Source organism: Cibotium barometz, chromosome 3 (assembly GCF_041138505.1).
Source record: "Cibotium barometz isolate CiBa-2024 chromosome 3, ASM4113850v1, whole genome shotgun sequence".
Taxonomy (NCBI): domain Eukaryota; kingdom Viridiplantae; phylum Streptophyta; class Polypodiopsida; order Cyatheales; family Cibotiaceae; genus Cibotium; species Cibotium barometz.
The window spans coordinates 42,741,121-42,762,219 of NC_141048.1; the positions used below are offsets into that span (position 1 = coordinate 42,741,121).

The following is a 21,099-nucleotide window of genomic DNA, read 5'->3' on the forward strand; positions in this document are numbered from 1 at the left end:
TGGTGTGCTTTCAATCAAAAAATTGTAAAATCTAGAAGCGAACTTGTCCTTTTGGTAATATCAATGGTAATGGTTGATGACCAATGGTAATAGTCAATGCTAATGGCTAATGCAGATAGTTAATGGTAATGGTCATGATCAATGGTACTATGTTGTGGGCTAATTGCATAGTTACTGGTAACGGTCATGATCAATGTTACTCAGTAGTGGCTCAAGGTCATTTTTTAAATAAAAAGAGCTAGTCTTGTCATCCAAAAAGCTGATTTTAATCAACAAGCAAGTATTAAAATTTCTAACTATGCACAAACATCTCATAGCTACAATGTTTGTCACATTTCCCTTATAGCAATGAAATTTACTTATGCTCTATAAATACAAACATTGCACCACTTTTATGTGGACATGCCTTACGCACATGTTTATGTGCACACTATTGCTAGTAATACGGATAATCATTAAAAGGTTTCCTCAAGAGGCTCCAACTATTTTTTGTCATCTCATGTATAAATCAAACCTCTCCATCATAGTGTATACATTGTGTATACAATCTATCATTACACTACCTTAAGGTTTCCTTAAATCATGCTACAATGCCAACTAAATGATCGATTAAGCGACTTCTACTCTAGCACATGCCAAAAAACTTTACAATTTATTAATGGGTGATATGTGCTCCTTTGCTAAGGGTGCAAGCTCTCTTGAGAGCGACATGGCCAACTAGGGTACTCTTTTTTCGCTCTCTGATATCTCTCCCATGTGAGGGATCCATTTGAATGTATGTAACGTATCGACATGAACCATCTACGTGCATTGAGTATGATACAAACTTTGCTAAGATGGTATATTGTAGAATAGAGGGCTTCATAGAGGGATGAGGTGTGAGATCAATTAATTATATTCTCTATATCTGACTCCACTCTAGTAGAATAATGTTCACATCCAAAAATGGTGCATCGTACATCATTGTTGATTTGGCAAGGATATAAAAAGAAGCGCATTAGTTTAAACCTTTTAAAACTGAGCTTAAAAGCCTCTCACTGGCATGTGTGTGTGTGTATAGAGAGAGAGGGATGTGTGTGTGTGTGCGTGTTTGTGTTTGTGTATAGAGAAAGAGGCATGTGTGTGTGTGTAGAGAGAGAGAGAGAGAGAGAGAGAGAGAGAGAGAGAGAGAGAGAGAGAGAGGGATGGGGAGGGAGATATCAAATATAGTGCTTTTCCCCATCCTTCATGGATTCAACTATTGGATGTTAATGCTTCATTGTCGTATTATTATAAAGCCCAAGAAACGCATAGCTCATGTATATACGACTCTTGTTATCATGATTGAGTAGCTAAGGTGCACTTCTGTCCATACGTGATAGTGGCCTAGGAGGCTAGATGGTAGATTTGGCACATGGTTATCATGCTACCCCATAATTATACTTAATATATAATGTGTGTGTGTGTGTATACAAATATAAGAATGCAACAATATTACATTTCTTTCTATACATTCTAGTTTCATGCTATAGATTTAGTATGAGACCACGAATTTACAAAAGATTTTGGGGATTTTGAGAATAATCTTCAATAGAAGAAGCTATATGATGCAGGTAAGAAGATGGAGGAATTCCTTGCCAAAGTAAGACATCTAGAAGATCAAATGGCTACAACTCATATGAGTGTTCATTTTCTAGACGTAGCTCATCATTTTTCAAAGAAGAATTATATTCAAGTATGATCGTTTTGTCACAATTACACATCAAGAAAATTTGGACTAAAAAAGGGCTCTCTAAGAAGAACCATGTTATCACTTTTTTAGAAAAAAGGGGGCCATGGGTGAACCTTATATATCTTACGTCAAAACCCCCACATGTGACATATCGTTGGAAAGCCCTTGAAAAGTAGATTCTAAATCTACCACCTTTGACAAATTTGGAGTTGAAATGCTCAAGTTATGGCTTTCCCACTAAAAGGTAGATTCGAATGATTGTGACATGATTGGAAAGCCTTGAAAAGTAGATCTAAATCTACCTCCTCTAGTAAATTTGTAGTTGATATACTCAAGTTATGCCTTCCCCACTAAAAGGTAGATTCCAATGATTGTGACCATGCTACAATCATTGGAATCTATCTTTTAGTGGGGAAGGCATTAAATCTTGAGTATATCAACTTCAAATTTGTCAGAGGTGTAAGATTTAGAAAGTACTTTTCAAGGAGTTTCCAATCATTGTTATCTACCTTTTAGCAGAGAAGGCATAACTTGAGCCTATCAACTCCAAATTTGTCAAAGGTGGTAGATCATGTCACAATCATTGGAATCTACCTTTAAATGGGGAAGGCATGACTTGAGCATATCAACTCCAAATTTGTAGGAGGTGGTAGATCTATCTTTTAGTGGGAAAGGCATAACTTGAGCATCAACTCGAAATTTATCAAATTTGGTAGATTTAGAATCTACTTTCAAGGGCCTTCTAACGGTATGTCATATGGGGGTTTTAATGTAATATACATAAGGTTCACCATAGCTCCATTTTTTCTAGAAAAGTGATGACATGGCTCTTCTTCATAAGGGCCCTTTTTGAGTTCAATTTTTTTCTAATGAAGACTAGCATTAGATAGACTTCTCTCACCTTTAGAACTTTATTTTTGAGATAAGAACAAGTGGTTGAAGAGTCCCAACACTTGTGACTAGGCTAATAGTCACAAGTGGTTAAAGAAAGTGGTTAAAGAGTCTCAACACTTATGACTAGGCCTTTTTGGCTAATACTAATAAGAAGAAGTGTAAGGATCCTAAACTTTAAATAAAAAGAAAAAAAGAAAAGAAAATGTCTATCTAAAAACCAAAGAAAAATCCAACGATGCTATGGAGATCAAGCTATTTATGACCATTGAAAAGGTGTGTAAAAAAATAGCCAATGTAGCAACGTAGGATGATTAAAGACAATCATTAGGATTGGTATTCCTCCCTTTAACTTGTGGGAGGAGATAACATTATGATGGTAGTGGAACTAATGTAAACTATTCTATCATGCATGTATTATCTCACTATGAGGACCTTTAAGACACTTGGAGAAGAATTCTAATTCTCAATCACAAAAACTAGAGCAAAACAAAGATGGCACAAATTGAAAGCATAAACTTTAACAAATAAAATTAAATAAAAAAGAGAGCTAGAAAATAGAAAGAGAGCACCATCGACATAAGATTGGGTTAAATATCCCCTGGTGGATGAGTGTGGTCCTTCATACCACTCATCCATATTTATATGTATTAAAAGCTTGCTTTTCAAAATGATAACTTCAAAAACAAAGCATAAGTGCTTTTGAGTTTTTTGAGCATAAAATCTCTTATAACAATATAGCAAAGCTACAAATATAAAGTCTTGGGCCTACCAAAATTATAAGATAGTCATTTGTATGTTAAAAGGTTTGAGGCCTTAGCCTTACAAAATTACTAATGCCAAAATATGAAACCATAATAGGTCTTCACATGTCTTCCAAAATATCTCATAGTGGTCCAACATTTTCCATCCCGATTAACACATAATCCGCCACTCAATCATTGCCTACATCCAAAATAATATTAGTCAGTGCTGCACATAGCCGATTAAACATATTAATATCGACTATATCATACTAGGGCACATAGTTGATTAAACACATTAATCCTAAAAAATGATACTATATCATACCAGTGCACACAGCTGATTAAACATAATCCTAAAAAATAATATAAATAAAAGGTGCATCCAAAATAAAATATCTCTGAAATATTCTCACGATGAAATAATGGGTGTTCCCATAGAGATTATGACTAACATTTATTGTGAAGACCTTTATGAAACTTAGAGAAGAATTCTAATTCTTAATCATAGAAATTAGAGCAAAATAAAGATGGCACAAAATAAAGGCATAAACCTTAATAAATAAAATTAAATAAATAAGAGATCTAGAAAATAGAAAGAGATCACCATCGATAAGATTAGGTTGAATCTTCCCTGGTGGATGAGTGAGGCCCTTTGTACCACTCATCCATATTTATATGCATTAAAATCTTTCTTTTCAAAAAGATAACTTCGAAAACAAAGCATAAGTGCTTTTGAGTTTTTTGAGCGTGAAAGCTCTTATTAAAAATATAGCAAGTTACAAATATAAAGTCTTAGGCTACCAAAAGTATAAATTACTGATTGGTATGTACAAAGGTTTGAGGCCTTAGCCTTAAAAAAATACTAATACCAGAATATGAAACCATCATAGCTGTTCACATATCTTCCAAAATATCTCATAGTGGTCCAACACATGTTCCACCCATGATTAATACATAATCCACTGCTCAATCATCGCTTACATCCAAAATAATATTAGTTAGTGGCCACACAACCCTGATTAAACACCTATATCATACGAGTGCACACATCTGATTAAACACATTAATCTTGAAAAATGATACTGTATCATACCAGTGCACATAGCTGATTACACACATTAACCTTGAAAAATGATATAAATAAAAGTTACATCCAAAAGAAGATATCCCCAAAATATTTGAAATAATAGACATCCCCATAGAGATTATGACTAACATTCCCTTTTGCTCAGGTTTGCAATTGACCTTAATTGCGTGGATGGTATGAGTGGATGAGATTTTGGTAAGAACGAAAGAACTTTTCTGGCATCCATTTAGCATCTTCTTCAATAGGATGATTCTTGAATGTCAAAAGATACTTGACATAAGTGTTGTCTGTGCATGTAGTGATGGTCTCACGGGTCAATGATAGACTTAGGCACAAGATGTTCTGGTTCTATAATGTTGCAAGGTCCGTAAAATTTAGGAGCTAATTTTACCTGAGGTTACTTGTCCTTAATTTATCCTTTCATTTTTAGAAGCATATGAGATGAGACTTTATTTTCATTAGGCTTAGGCATCCTTGGATCACCAGGAATATTTTCATGTTCGGAATTACCCTCTTACTTGGGAGAGAAGTTGGATTATGGAGTTGGCTGCTTCTTCTTCTCTGAGCAATTAGGTGCAATATGACCTTTTTCTTGTTTCGAACCTTCGACGATTGTCAAACGCCAGTGGGAGAGCGGACTAGCCAAGATGGTCTTGCTGCACATTGGCAACAAGTTTCGGGGTGATTGGCTACACCTCTCATCCTATAACTAGCCGAGGGCCCACAGCTTGGCAATATGACCTTTTTATTGCCAGTTATAGCATATCATATTCCTAGGTAGAGAATCTTCTTTCTTTGTTGTGTCATCACCCTTCTTCTTCTTCTTGTTGGAAACAACACCTTTGGTATCATTGGTGTACCTATCAAACTTACGAAAAGGAGCCAACTTTTTAAATTTATTAGCAAAAGATTGTTGAGGTGGTTTGTTGAACTCCTTTCTTTCACTCATAATTATAAGCTAAAGGGATCGCTATGGGTAGAGAATGAGGTTGGAACATAAACCCCCTTGAGTAGTTTAGGGGCCAGGAGAGGATGCTCCTTGCTTACTTTCATAAAGGCAACTCAAGCTCTCTCTTCTCAACCTATTAGCGAAGGAGCTCTTTAGTGTGACAACAAGGAGAGTTACTGAAATGAGGCTAGTGCAATCACACAAGGAAGTTTCTTTTTTGCAACTCCTTGTGGAGTCACCAATGACACATGTATGAACAAGGTAAGAGACTAAACTTGATTGAACAAAATTTTAATAATATTAAGGTTTATTATAATCCTTATTATAATTATGCTTTATTTGTAATCTTAATAGATTAGTAATAAACATAAATAGAGATATCTAGATAAATTATGTTTAGGGTTTGTAATCTATAGTAGTAGAGAGGAACTTTAAAAAAAGAAAGCGATAAAAACACCTGACCTTTGCTTCAGAGGAAGAAGAAGCATGCTATATATATATATACTAACCAAGTATGTTGGGACCAATTGGACCCAATCAATCACAAAACTTAATTAGAGTAATCAATCACAACACCTGATTAGGGTAATAATAGAGTAAATAGGAGATCTACAATTATAGTGTAGCTTCTAGACCCATTAAAGATTGTTTAGGCACCTTTTTTAGCTTCCCAATCTGAGGACCATGTATCATAAAAGAATGAATGGTCACTATACACAATGACCCCCTTATCTTGGTCCATTGCCTTCACACCTTGGGCGGAAGATCTGTCTCTACCCTTAGTGTGATTAGATATGTGATATAATCTTGCACTTGTATGTAGCCAATTTGGTGTCATGCCAAACGTATCTAAGTTATCTCCTATTTGTGTGCTTCTTAGACACAAAGTGTCTTTGCCTCATAAAGGGGGGCTTATAACACATGTCTACCCCCTATACCCATGAATTTAAGATGATAAGGGTGGAGAAAAACCCTCATTGTTGAACCATAGGTGAACTATCTTTATATCCTAATGCCAAGTCAATGAAGATGTCACTCTAGAAGATACTTTCCAAGAGCCTTGGTGAAGGTATCCATGAGCAACACTCACACAAATTGATATTGAATCTTAGTGAATGAATAACAATGCAAGAGCCTTGGTGAAGGTATCCATGAGCAACACTCACACAAATTGATATTGAATCTTAGTGAATGAATAACAATGCAATTATTGTTGTTGTACTAAAATTCCATTGGTTTCTCCCATGTCTCCCATATCTTCTTCAATTGCACCCATGTCTCCCAATTTTAATTCCAGTGATGCTCCCATGAGTCTCCCAAAATCCTCCTCAACTAGACCACTTCACATGAAGTAAAGAAAGCTACTTTGTAATAAACTTTATACTAAGATTTTCTAAGAAAAGAGCAAATGTGGGTGTCTTTTTATTGATCCATGACACAACCCTAGATCTAAGAGAACTTGCCATTAATCTCCTATTATCACAATCCCTTGCTTAATCTAATTCACAAAATCTAGTCAAGCTTTCACCCAAATTGTAGGTGATGTTTTACTCATACCTATGATGTTTTTCAACACTCGTATCCTTGCATTTAGATGGCATTATTTAAGAAACTCATCACAACATATTAATTACACAGTTGATATCAACACATTAACTACACATTTGAGATGTTACATAAGAAGATGAGATTTCCCATAAGTCTCATGTATTTTTTCATATCCACCAATAGAGAAGCATATTTCTAGAGACATCTGTACATTAACTTTCATGGGAATTCCAATCGACTTCCAATTAGCCATGCAAAATAATGTCTTTAGAACATTCCCAACATGATTTTGCTGAAATATTAAAATTCACTTTGGCTCTTTCCATAATTTAATCTATGAACAAAATGCATGACCCTACGGTCTATAATTTCAAATTGTCAATCTCTTTATCTATGAAATATTATTTTCATGTTTTTCCATCAAGATGAGGTTCTCCACATAAAGGATGATGATCATTTACAGGCCTTGGTCAATGAAAATATACAAATTTTCATCCGATGGGCTTTTTGAAAGACCAATACTTCTAAAGGAGCTATCAATCCACTAGTGAAGGCCTCTTTTTAAATTTTTTTAAAAAAAATTGAGGATCATAGATCTTGGTGGGTGTGCCATATATACCTCCTCCTTGTCAATTATTAAAAAAAGAGGATTTCACATCCATATGCATGATTGGTATTATTGCCCGCCTCAGCCCCTCCTAGAAACACATTCTCACAAACAGATTATCTTACCTTGGCAAGCTACAATTTTCGCGTAGGGATCTTTCCAACGGTCGAGATTAGAGTTACAAGCTCCGCACTTCCTTGGATAGCAATTTTCGTCATTGTCTTGCTGGCCGTGAGAGCGTTGTCATAATGTCATCACATGTGTATGGGTCCTCATCTCTCCTCTAGCTTCACATCACTTATACAAGACACTAGCATGCATTAGAGAACAAGATTAGAGAGAAGATTAGCACAAGAGCAAGACTCTATCACACAATAAGAGAGTCTATTGAATTATGAGAGAAAGTGACTTATATATAAGGCCATAAGTTTTTCCACACACTTAAACTATGGCTGACCAAATACCTATGACTGAGCACCTAAGGCTCATAAATGGCCGATAGAGTGCTTAATCTCATGGTACATGCATGCATTACATTTATAGAGGCCTAATTTGGAGTTGAGGGAATGATGGCAGCTCTTTATCTACAAGGATTGATGTGAAGCCATGCCTAACTCTAGATCCATCATATTATTACAAAATACTGCCAGATCTAGCTCTTACTTTGGTGTTAAGGAGGAGGAACGTAGACACTATGTGAGCCCTCATCACCAACATCATTGTTTCATGAAATATGATATCATATTGGGGAGGCCATTTTTGAGACAGATTTGAATGGTCCACGAGACTGGGGAATTAAGGACACCAAGTTAGAAAAGGCATGCTGGGTTATAAACTATGATCATGTAGGTAAAGTCCATTGATTGATATACTCGCATGGACTTGCATAAAGTATATAGGGATCATGCAGGTAAAGTCCACTAATAGATACAATCGCATGGACTTGCATAAATTGTATAGGCTGCACACACAAGGCTGAAAACGATGACTGAGTAGCCATGCTTCACAGAGACTTCAATGTTCTTGATGAACCACTTAGGGCCCCTTGACCTTCACACACTAATACTAAAATTTTGAGTCAAGAGAGATGAATGTATGTGCAACAGTTCTTGCTGACACCAAAGAAGAACTCCAGTATGAACTTTAGAAAGAGCAAAGAAACAAAGAGGGGTAAGAGGCCAAATAGAGAATGAAGCACATGTCTGTCAAGACCACCAAACAGAGAATGAATCACATGCTTATCAAGACCACCAAAGCCTTAGACACAATGATATCATAGTTATTATCCACCCCTGAAACCCCACATGCTACCATATTAACCCAAGAAGCCTCATTATTGCATCGACATCCTTAACAAAATTACAATTGAAGAGTGCAGATATGAGAACTTATTCATCGCCAGTATCTAATGAGAAACTAGGGGAGAGACTGACGTGTTAAGGGAAATTCCTAGCCCTCCAAGATTAAAGAGAACCTCTGATAAACACGAAAGGGTAGAGATGGCCATGACTCAGGTAGAAGAACTCCTACCTAAGCAGTCACACTTAGAGAACACTGAGGAGTTTGATAAGGAACCATGCCTGCTACCACTCATTCACCAGTTCCATGAAATTAGGTATGTGGAGAAAACATATGTACTAAAAAATCTAACACAAGGATTGGAGAATTTAGCTCATAAAGCTACTTAGCAAATGAGAGCACAAAGGATTTAGTTCAAGAAGCAATGATAATAGATCTCACCACTTTGTTGGCCGTAAATAGTAATGGAGAGGAATCCATATTTGTTGATTGGTGCCGAGATAAGTAAACTGCAGGAAACTCTCAACAGCAACAAGAACAATTAAGTGCCCAAGGGAAGGCTCATGAGGAGGAGCAAGCTACATTACAAAGCAGGTTACATAACTTCTAAGATCATTATGGCAAACTGTGTAACACTATGAACATACTCACCAATGAATTGGAAGATAAAACATCGCTTTAAAGGATAAAAGGAAAATGAATGAGGACAGATGCACGCCACCAATATAATTGGCTAAAGTAACTAATAATGCCAACTCAAGAATTCATCAATTGGCTAGATCAGTTAGAGGCATAGAAAGATGCTCAAAACAGATTGCAAGGTGTAGAGTAGCAAATTGATCTAATAGAGTGCAGCCCACAAAAAGCAATTGCAAGTCGTGGAGGAGGAAAAAACCCATGCCAAAAAGTTATATGCAGACGCATGTGGAGCTAAACTAGGCATTGCAAACCAAAAAGGTGAGGGTGCAAGATTTAGTTCAGGGAGAAAGAGGTTATGAGTGATCAAAAGCCACCAAGCTGTAGCCAAGCTATAGCAGCACATCTCAACAAGTAAATCGCTAATGCCAAGACCGACCTCTCCAAGGTACAAGACATAGTCGACACCCTCACAAATGAAAAAAGCAAATTAGTAAACACAAAGTAGTAATTAAGAGACTCCAAGAAAAAGAGAGAAGAGAAAAATACACAAGCCTTGGAAGAAAATGGGTCTTAACTGATCTGAATTTGCCAAAATGTTTGAGCACCAGAACCCATGACTCCTATGATGGTGAACAATGATCTATTTGAAAGGTTAAGGGAGAGGGAAGCACCATTGGCAGATCTTCTGGTAACTCCTTCGGTCCCTATCCAAACCTTTAATCTCTTCTTTTCTTCACTAACCCTCTTTCTCTACCAATTTAACCTTAACGTTAGTGAGGAGCTTGTTTGACGGGTGTGTACACCCCCTAGCATTTTTGGCATTAGATTGGGTGTGAACACCCCCTAGCATTAGCAGCATTAGATTAGGCTAATGAGTTGTGGGATTTGGTTATTACAAGATGTCATATCAAGAAGTGGTTACAAGAGGGCTAGTGGGGAGTTAGGATCTTGTGGAGGTTATGGGAGCCCGTTTGTCACATGGGTAGCTTAAGAGTCACATGGGTATCCCATGGTTGGATGGCTATATAAAGCCCCTCTTGTATGCAAATTGGACATGGTATGACATGATATGATATGACATGACATGACTATTGTATGGACATGACTCTTACACATGATTCTTGTACACACAATATGTGATACATGGATATGGAATACACTATGATGTTATGTTGTTATGCTTGTGTCTTTTATCTTGTTGTTATGCTTGTATGTTTATCTTGTTTTTTTTTCTTGTTGTTGTTGATCCATGTCTCCTACTTTGGGGCTCATGTGTACGTGTACTCTATGGCTATGTATGTAGGAGCATGTGTGTGTTTCCCCATGTTAGCAAGGTGATGCTAACACAACTAACCTGGGGAGATTTAGCCTTAATCAAACAAAATACTATAAGATACACTGAGCCCCCCATAATAATGGGAATATTTCATGGGGATATAGAATTAAAGGATCCACAGGCTATCTGTCTAAACTCCCCTCCCAAAAATAAAAAGAAGTTTGGAATGGATGCAACAACAAGAGGGATGGTATGAATATTGGGACACCCACCACCACATCTTAATGCACAATAGCACCATATATAATCCTTATGGTATTCTTAGGTGCTATATGACATTATTATGGCACCTTAACCTCTTTAACATCTACATTAGTATATGATTTTGACCAAGAGCATATAGAATACCTTACATTTTTGGAAGAAGAGGATGTACATGCCGTGCATAATTTATTCATCTCTAAAAAACCACAACCACCAAAGCCGAATGAAGGCACTGAAGAAAGATCATAGGAAGAACATACCTACCTCGTCCAGAGGCATCTCATTTCTTTAACTCTAGAAAATAAAGAAAATTAAAATAAGGACAGTACAGAAAACCCAAGGGAATTTGACCATCCTTCGTCCTCTTCCTTCCATTTTTTTTAAATTTTCCCACTAACACCCTAGACCCCAAGGAGTTGCCAGATGATCTACCCATAAATACGTCTAGCCCACCATAGCTAGAGCATCTTATTCCAGAACCAAAAGCTGTCTTAACCCCAACATAGATGTTATTCTCGATATGCCAGCCAACAATGATCTACATAGGTTATCTGTGTGAAAACAACATTTTAAAAGGGGATTGTATTGGGATTTATTGATTTTGTTTGGGATTTTTGTGTTTGTTGGCTGGCCAACAACCTTTAGGCTGGCTGGCCACATAGACTATATATAGCTTTGCCTCATCACTTCACCATTGTACAACTTCTTGACCATATCAAGTACCATCTGCTACTACGGTTGTTGCTAGCGCATACACCATACTTGCTTTATCATCATCGCTTGTTAGCCTCAACACATCAGTGTTTACTACTAGCCACACCTTGGGACATCAGCCCACTCTCTACTACATGCCACACCTTGGGACAATAGCCCTTCTCTGCTACTTCCAGTACTTTAGTGTTTCATATCAGTTCATGGGATAGCAACCCTCTTTGCTACATAGAGCACTCCATCGTTTCATATCTGCTCATGGGACAGCAGCCCTCTCTGCTCTACAGTAGAGCATATCAACATTTTACATCTTGCTACACTTTGGGATGGCAACCCTCTCTCTACTACATCACACCATCGGGAACGACAACCCACTCTCTGCTTATCTTCACCATCGACACCACTCGGGGCATCCCTCTCTACTCTTCACCACCTTTCAGGTATGCAAAACCCTTGTCACCAGAGCCTGCACCCTCCAAGTATGCAACACCCTTGTCACCAGAGCCTACACCCTTCAGGTCTTGTAGCACCCTTGTCACTAGAGCTTGCACCACTACACCACTGAGGATGGCAGTTCTCTCTGCTCTTCATCTACCACCTCAGGTACCGTAGCACCCTTGTCACCAGAGCCTGCATCACCTCATCCCTTCCGCTGCCACTACCACCTCAGAGGGCCTCTACATCCATCGATGTGCGAGCCTTCAACACTGACCACCTCATAGAGTGCCTTTGCCTCGCATCGACACGAGCCTTCGTCATCGACCTTGCTTTAGCTCCAACATCATCTTTGCTTCTACACTGGTCTTTCTACTCAGAGTCACCTCACATCGAAGAGCTCTTGTACATATGTTCACTCCACCATTATATATAGACTCACTCACCTATTTCATGCTGTGTTGTTTTGCTTTGATCTCTCATACACCTGGTCCTTTCGTCCTTTTTCCTTCACATGGTATTAGAGCTATCGTGAGAAAAGTGATTGAAGACCTCGAGAGCACACAGCATGGATCATCTACCCGCACTCCCGGAGGACCAGTTTCTCTCACCAAAAGTTGATTCTCCAAACTCTGATCTAGACCACACAGGGGATGGGACTTCTTACTCAGAGGAGAGCCCCATTCAAGATCTTACTTTGGGAGACGATCAACCCATGTACATCACCTCATCTTCACCACCTTTGCCATCACAATCTCCCTCTCACTTTATCAAATTTTGTTTCTAGAGAGGGATACATTCCTTCTGCCAGTGTGTCAGTGTGGGACCCTGGCATCCATCTTCTTCTCTCATCTTCTCTCATCATCCTCTTTTTGGCTTGAGAGGGGGTGTGTGAAAACAACAATTTTCCCAACCCTAAAAAGGGGATTTTATTGGGCTGCTTTAGTGGTTATATTTGGGATTTTTGTGTCTTTGCTGCTAGCCGACAGCCTTAGGCTGGCCGACCAGCAGTCCCACAGACTAACTATATAGCTTTGCCTCATCACTTCACCATTGTACCACTTCTTGACCATATCAGGTACCATATGCTTTCTGCTGCTACTGTTGCCAACGCATACACCATGCTTGCTTTATCATCATCGCTTGTCACCCTTAGCATATCAGCATTTACTACTAGCCACACCTTGTTGGGACAAAGTCCACTCTCTGCTCTACAGGCCACACCTTGGGACAATTGCCCTCTGCGCTACATCCAATACTTCAGCATTTCGTATCAGTTCATGATGGGACAACAACCCTATTTGCTACATAGAGCATTCCATCGTTTCATATCTGCTCATGGGACAACAGCCCTCTCTGGTACAGTAGAGCATATCAGTGTTTTACATCTTGCTACACTTTGGGAGGACAACAACCCTCTCTCTGCTACATCACACCATCATCGGGGATGACAACCCACTCTCTCCTTATCGACACCACTCGGGACATCATCCCTCTCTGCTCTTCACCACCCACCATCAGGTACGCAGCCACCTTGTCATCACTAGAGCCTGCACCCTTGTCACCAGAGCTTGCACCACTACACCACTCAAGATGATAGCCCTCTCTACTCTTCATCTACCACCTCAGGTAGCGGCAGCACCCTTATCCACGAGAGCCTGCATCACCTCATCCCTTCCCTTGCCACCACTACCACCTCGAAGTGCCTCTGCATTGCGAGCCTTTGACACACCGACCACCTCACGGAGTGCCTTTGCCTCACATTGATATGAGCCTTCATCATCGACCCTGTTTCAGCTCTGACATCATCTCTGCTTGTGCAATGGTCTTTCTACTCGAAGTCACCTCACATCAAAGGGCTCTTGTACATATGTTCACTCACCATTATATATAGACTTACTCACCTATTTTATGGTGTGTTGTTTTGCTCTCATCTCTCGTACATCTGGTCCTTTTGTCTTTTTTCCTCACATTATCCACTGCTATTACCAAAGGTCATGCTCAAGGCATTATAACAAATCACACCCTTCGCGATCCAACTATGCAAATCTTGAGAGGTGTATACAATAGTAGTAGATGACAATAGCCATGGTTACCTTACCCCGTTAGATGTCCTAGGCTAAAAGTGTAATAATGAATGCTAATGATAAGTGAAGGAACTTTATGGGAGAATGTGGCTAAGCACACAAAGCTTGCAAATCAAAACTTGGCCGGATATACTAGAAATTAGAATTGTGGCCTACATCATCAAAACTACTACTACAAGAGATGGAGTGGGACACCATCATGTCTTCTCTGTGTGCTTCTCTCTCTCTCTCTCTCTCTCTCTCTCTCTCTCTCTCTCTCTCTCTCTCTCTCAGTAAAACGGAGTAAGACAAGCATTGCTAGGGGGTGGGGCACATAGTTGTTAAATTTGCAGCAATGTGATGAGCTATGGTGGATGCTAGAATCATCATCATTAACAAAGAGATTAGACGATAATTAAGATGTGAGCAATTAATTGATAGCTTAATGTAGGCATGGATAATCAAAAACTAGCAAATTCCAATTAGGCCAATGCCTCAATTTATAGAGTTTACATCCAAGCATCTAATCCCACTGCTGATTTCTCCTTGATTCGCTCCACCTCTTTTGCTTGATTCTCTCCACCTCTTTCCAGAATATCTCCACACCTCCTAAGTCTCCTCATGCTACCCTTTATTCTCTCCCAGTAGATACTTCTCACCTTTTCACAGGTTCTCTCACATTTACAGATTCTCTTTTACAGCCTCTTGCTAAGGGCTTGTTGTTCCTGCACACACCCTATTCACTTGTATATTTCAACAATAGCAGAGAGCTCTAGCTGGTGGGTCTCGTTGTGTGTGGGTTATTCAAGGAGTAGAGGAGGGGAGAAATAGGGGCAAAAGGTTGAGGACATCATCATGTCTTCTCTATGTGCTTCTCTCTCTCTCTCTCTCTCTCTCTCTCTCTCTCTCTCTCTCTCTCTCTCTCTCTCTCTCTCTCTCTCTCTCACAGTAACGGAGTAGGACAAGCATTGCTAGTTAGGGGGTGGGGCACAGAGCAGAGATCTGTAGCTGGTGGTCTCGTTGTGTGTGGGATGGTGAGAGTGGGTTCAAGGAGTAGAGGAGAGGAGGAATAGGGGCAAAAGGTTGAGGATCTTTGAAAAACCTTAGGCGGGCATCAATTAATGGCCACAATAAAATTTAGGTTGAATAAGCCCCCAACAAAAGATAAAAAAGTTATATTTTGGGCCATTACTTCTATAATAACTTATTTGGGAGATGCCACATGGTGGCTCCCAACTACTAACTCGATCGAGTTACACGGTGGGGGACATATACGTTTGCTTAAGTTAGGGGGTGGACATCCATGTAACGAGTGAAAGAGAAAGAGTAAGAGTAAGAGAGAGTGAGTGAGTGAGAGTGAGGTAGAGAGAGATTTACAAAGAGTTGGAGAGATTGGGAGAGAAAGATAAAGAGTTAGAGAGAGAGAGAGAGAGAGAGATAGCAAGTTAGAGAGAGAAATGGAGGGAGTTAGAGAGAGTAAGAGAGTTAAAGAGGGAGAGAGAGAGAGAGAGAGAGAGTTGAAGAGAGTTAGAGAGAGAGAGAGAGAGAGAGAGAGAGAGAGAGAGAGAGAGAGAGAGAGACAATACTATACTACTATACTACTACTACTACTGTATATATATATAAGAGAGTTAGAGAGAGAGAGAGAGAGAGAGAGAGAGAGAGAGAGAGAGAGAGAGAGAGATACAATACTATACTACTACTACTGTATATATATATATATATATATATATATACCTTATTTGGGAGTTATAGGCTTAGACAATGAGAGGGCGAGAGAGAGAGAGAGAGAGAGAGAGAGAGAGAGAGAGAGAGAGAGAGAGCACTTGAGCTGTTGTTTTTGGAATTATCTTTTTGAAATTATCTTTTATTTTTGGAATTATCTATTTGAAAAGCAAGATTTTAATACATATAAATATGGATGAGTGGTACGATGGGTCACACTCATCCTCCAGGGGAGATTCAACCAAATCTGTATTGACGGTGAACTTTTCCCACTTTTCTAGCTCTCTTGTTTATTTAATTTGTTTATTAAGGTTTATGAATTTAATTTTTGCAAGTCTATGCTATGCTCTAAGTTTTGTGCTTCAGAATTAGAATATCTTCTCCAAGTGTCATAAAGGTCCTCTGAGAGAGAGAGAGAGAGAGAGAGAGAGAGAGAGAGAGTTGGCCAGTTTGAGAGAAATAGAGACAGTAAGGGAGATTGAGAGAGTAAGGTAGAGAGAGAGTAAGAGTGTGAGTGAGTGAGTAAGGTAAAGAGAGAGTTACAAAGAGTTAAAGAGAGTTAGAGAAAGGTCAAGAGAGGAATTAGAGAGAGAGAGAGAGAGAGAGAGAGAGAGAGAGAGAGAGAGAGAGAGAGAGAGTTAGCCAGTTTGAGAGAAATAGAGATAACCAGAGAGAGTAAGAGTGATTGAGAGTTAAAGAGAGAGAGAGAGAGAGTTAGAGAGAGAATGAGTGAGTGAGGTAGAGAGAGAGTTACAAAGAGTTAGAGAGAGACAGAGTCAAAGGGGAGCAAGAGAGTTCTAGAGGGAGGGCGGAGAGAGATATATGTAATTTTTTTAAAGGTATTTTGTTTTGTTTTAAATGGGAAAGAAAACAATGAGCTTTTTTAAAGGAGGAACAAGAGAGGAGAAGAAAGAGAAAGAAAAGAGAGAAATTTAAAAAACGTTTTTTTGTTTTGTTTAAAGCTTAAAAAAGAGCCTGAGGACGTTCTTTTAAGAAAAAAACTTTGATTTTGGTAAATAAATAAGGACCCACAACAAAATGCATTACGCAACTACTATTATATGTATCATTATTTTGTCATGGATGCTGCGAGTGATCCACGTGGTGGTACGTGAATGGGGATAAGTACGTGGTTCAGAAATAAAGAGAAAAAAAAACGGTGATCGAGAATCGATCGACGGCTAAGGGTGGATAAAAGGTACCACGTGTGCACGCGCCGGAGGGGACACATAACCGACCTACAAAGTGTAGACCGTAATCTTACTTATAGTCTTTAATCATCAGTCCCGTAATAATCATAATCAAACTTCAATGGAGAAGACGATTCACGACGATGCAGGGTTGCGTCTCAGGGTGGTTATACCCATTGCTTCTGATCAGAGTTTTCCTTCTTCACCTGATTGTTGGTCTCTGAAGTCCAGGTATGTAAATTGCTCTCCATGACCTGCAAATTAAGCTTTAAATTTAGTATTCATTCCGCCTTTCATGCTAATTAGGGTTTTGTAGCATGCAATCATAAGGATTGTGTTGGACTTAAGTAAAAAGTTTAAGTGTTTCCTTTTGTGCTTCCACTTTAGGGTTTTGTGGTCGATGATTTAAGCTAGTTTGCATATTAGGGTTTCCCGCAAGTTTGCTTAGGGTTTTCTCAAAAGCATATGGTTTTGTCATAATGGGCTTATTAAGACGTTGTGTTTGAAGTTAAAAGGACACTGTTATATAAGGTTTTCTGTGGAAGGTTTTGTAACGCGTTGATTATGTCGGTGCTTCCTAAGTCGGTTTATTAGGCGGCGTAATCAAGTTTTCTTTAATGGAGTTCACAGCGATGGCGCATGGTTCGAGGATGATAATAATAATGATAACCGCAATAATCATTATAATTATGTGGATTCGGAGGCTCTAGAAGATTCTGAGTGTACGGAAGAGGAGAAGGTTGCAGTGGAGCAGCTGGCGGAGCTGCGGCGGATCCGCCACCTCTCCTCCCAAGAAGATATAGACGATTGCAGTGCAGCCACGGCCCCATGTGCCACAGAGGGCTCCTTCAACACATGTGAGGGTCCATTGCCGCCGCCTGTGCTATCGTCCCGCACATGCAAGGGACATCCTACCACATCCCCAACCGTCTCCCGCACATGCAAGGGACATCCTACCACATCCCCAACCGTCTCCAGCTCCCCCAGCGACGTCCTCGACTTTTGGAAGCTCAAACACATGCAAGGGCAACAAAAACACCCACCATCACAACAGCAACAAGATGAGCAGGATAACTTTCATGGCAACATTATGGACATGATGGCAACCATTGGTGATCATCATGAATGTTGCTTGGGCTCTGATTTCGATAAACGCCCCAAGTCACGGACAAGATCACTCTCAGATATCTATCGCGACAGAAGTTTACTAGCCTCCTCACCACCCAACAAGAAAATCAAAAGGAGACGCAAAGCCCTTAATAAGATCATGGAAGTTGGCCTCTGAAGGGGCGATTTGCAGTGGCAACATGTAGTGGGATGGCCCAACAAACGTGTAAGGCTGCTCAAGAGATGGTGAATGAGCAGCAGAGATGTGGAGATCTTGTTCTGTGGTGTTTTGTAAGGGTATTCACACATTTAGGACCGGAGCAGAAATGGTTGCAGATAGGGCTGATGGAAAGCCAAGATTTGCCCATAAATAATACCTAATACTGAGAGAGCTGTATCTCTTCTTGTTCCATAGCATGTTAGAATGGGTCACCCATTCTGCCTTCATACACAAACCTTTGCCAATCATAATTAACACAAGCTTTGTCTCAACTAGCCTGACGTTTTGTAAGTACCAAACCACATTTTGTAATTATCATCATGGCAAGGGTTTTTTGTAATTATTTGTTTCCATTCATCAAGATGATGGATCAATCATGTACAAATACCTTTGTATAAATGCAGTAACTCAAATTTGCATTTAAGCGTTTCAACTTGGGTGCTTTGTTTCCTTGTACATCATGTGGTAAACTGCATCATGCACTTCCAAATGTTGATTTTTCTACACTGAAAATCATTATCAAAAAATAAAATTTAAAAAATAATAATCTAAAATGTTGAGGCGATGCTTCACTCACTCATTAAAATGAAACTTTATATCAATTCAAATTTTTATTTCGATAGACCACTTTGAATTTCGATCCGGTTTTGACTAGATATGGCAGTAGGTAGGAGGTCTTTTCTATGATTGACACGTTAGTGTTATGTAATCATGAATTAAGGTAAGAGTCTTCGGTCTCTATCGTGCGGGGAAGCGTGACGTGGATTTTAGGGCAATAAAGTGCCGCCTCCTTTTCAAATCAATAAAAGAAAAGTAGCACGTAAACACCAATAAGAACGGATAGGGTCTCCTGAGTCTCCCACGTGTTAGATAGACTGACACGTGTGAGTAAAGAGAGTTTTCATACTTCTCTTGCCACCTCCGTTCGGTTCGATAAAAACATTTTTTTTTTCATCCGATCAAAATAAGGACAATTTGTCAAATTTACCCCCCATATAACTAAAATTTATGATAAATGAATCCTTACAATAAGGGAGGAACTGAACGGGTCATTTATTAGTAGTGTTTACTCACGGAGTAATGTGATGAAATAAACAATGCTGGCTCTTAAAAAACAAATTATTATTATTTTGTATATATAAAGCTTTTGATAATAAAATAATAGTGTGTGAAGCGGAAAACTCCCAATGAGCTTGATGATCTTGGTTGGAGGAGGGTGGTGAGCCTATGCCAGGTCGTGGTGGTGGACACGGAGGAGGTGGTGCTGCTGTGCCCAATTCATGGAATCCTCCACGTACTTTGGCAATCGGGAGAACTGCAAATGACCCTGCACCACCACCACCACCGCCACCGCCGCCGCCGCCGCCGCGTCCTCCATCCCCTGGAATCGCAACCCCTCCACCACGCGCGGCCGCCAGGTAAAGTTTTCCAAAGTTCGAGTTGTTTTAAGTGCGCGCCCTGATCGGCACATGTGATTTCTACGACCAGTTAGAGCATCGGCGCCACCTCCGGACTCACCTGCATGAACATATAATTAGAGCTAGGGCTGGATCTCATACCACAAACCAGCTGCTTTAGTTTCCATGTCGCTCTGGTGGTGTCATCGTACTTGTCTACAGGTTATTAAGCTACCTCCTAGCCGCCCTTGTGTACCCCAGCTCCTCGGAAATGGCAAAAAAGCCTTTGAGCAAGACTTTCTACAAGGCATGCGCCGCCCAATGTTCACCCTTTGATTTGGCAGAACCTCAATCGTGTTGGTAAGAACTTTTAATAGGGACGGCCCAATCTTCACTGTTTGATTTGGCATAACCTCAAGGAACTTTTCAAAGGTAGGGAAGGGAAACCTTAGAGATTTCTTAGTTAAAGGGAGATTTTTTATATTTACTAATGGCGTGACCCTTCTTCAATGGGCAAGAATAAAAACACACTCATCCTTGGGGAAGAGTAGGGATAGCCCTTATATTTGAAGCCCATCTCGAGCCTCATGGTTCTCAACGCGGCAGCCTATGTATATGAACACTTTTCTTTGAATAAAGCACCAAAAATGGAGTTAAGTGGAACACAATCGGTGTGCAAGCGATTAAAGATAATCACGATCTCTTAGGTAGCTTGCCGTCAGAAAGCTCCCCCACTCCTTCATCACCTTCCTACTCACCCAGGACATCTCTCTCTCAAATATATTATTTAATCAGGGCACGATCAAATACATATTTATATATAGAAGGTCGACAGCATTCAAAAAACCTCAGATTATTAAATAATAATATGTTATTATCCTTGTTCAGACTTCTAAATAATATTAAGGCTGCATTGAAGTTTTAATAGTGGATCTAGACATGAGGGAATTGTTTATGCATTCAATGATTAAACTAAACATCCGTCAATCAACCACTTTAACCTTGATTAATGCTTTTCAAGCATTAAATGACGGAGCTTGTAAAACCTAAACAATATTTAATGTGAGGCTTGATCGAATATTATATATTTACCTTATATCGTTAAAAAATTCAATCTAGTCTATAGCTTATTTCATTTATAAAAAAAAACCAATTTAATGAACGTGATTCTCGATCACGGCTTTTATCGAGGATTACAGAACGGAGCAGAGATGTCTGAGATGGAAGAGCT

General features: G+C 39.4%; 1 protein-coding gene across 3 annotated transcripts; it reads left to right on the forward strand.

The window, feature by feature from the left end:
- Window positions 1–17,203: 17,203 nt before the first annotated feature.
- On the forward strand, window positions 17,204–18,895 carry LOC147640088 (uncharacterized). 3 transcript variants are annotated; one of them, XM_086776931.1, is made up of 2 exons: window positions 17,204–17,375; window positions 17,727–18,895. In XM_086776931.1, exons 1-2 carry the CDS (start codon window positions 17,266–17,268, stop codon window positions 18,427–18,429), a joined length of 813 nt encoding a protein of 270 aa, XP_086633057.1. In that variant the 5' UTR covers window positions 17,204–17,265; the 3' UTR covers window positions 18,430–18,895. The 3 variants fall into 3 exon arrangements, with proteins under 3 accessions (XP_086633057.1, XP_086633069.1, XP_086633077.1); XM_086776943.1 differs by having other exon boundaries at window positions 17,739–18,895; XM_086776951.1 differs by having other exon boundaries at window positions 17,207–17,375; window positions 17,775–18,895.
- Window positions 18,896–21,099: the final 2,204 nt, after the last annotated feature.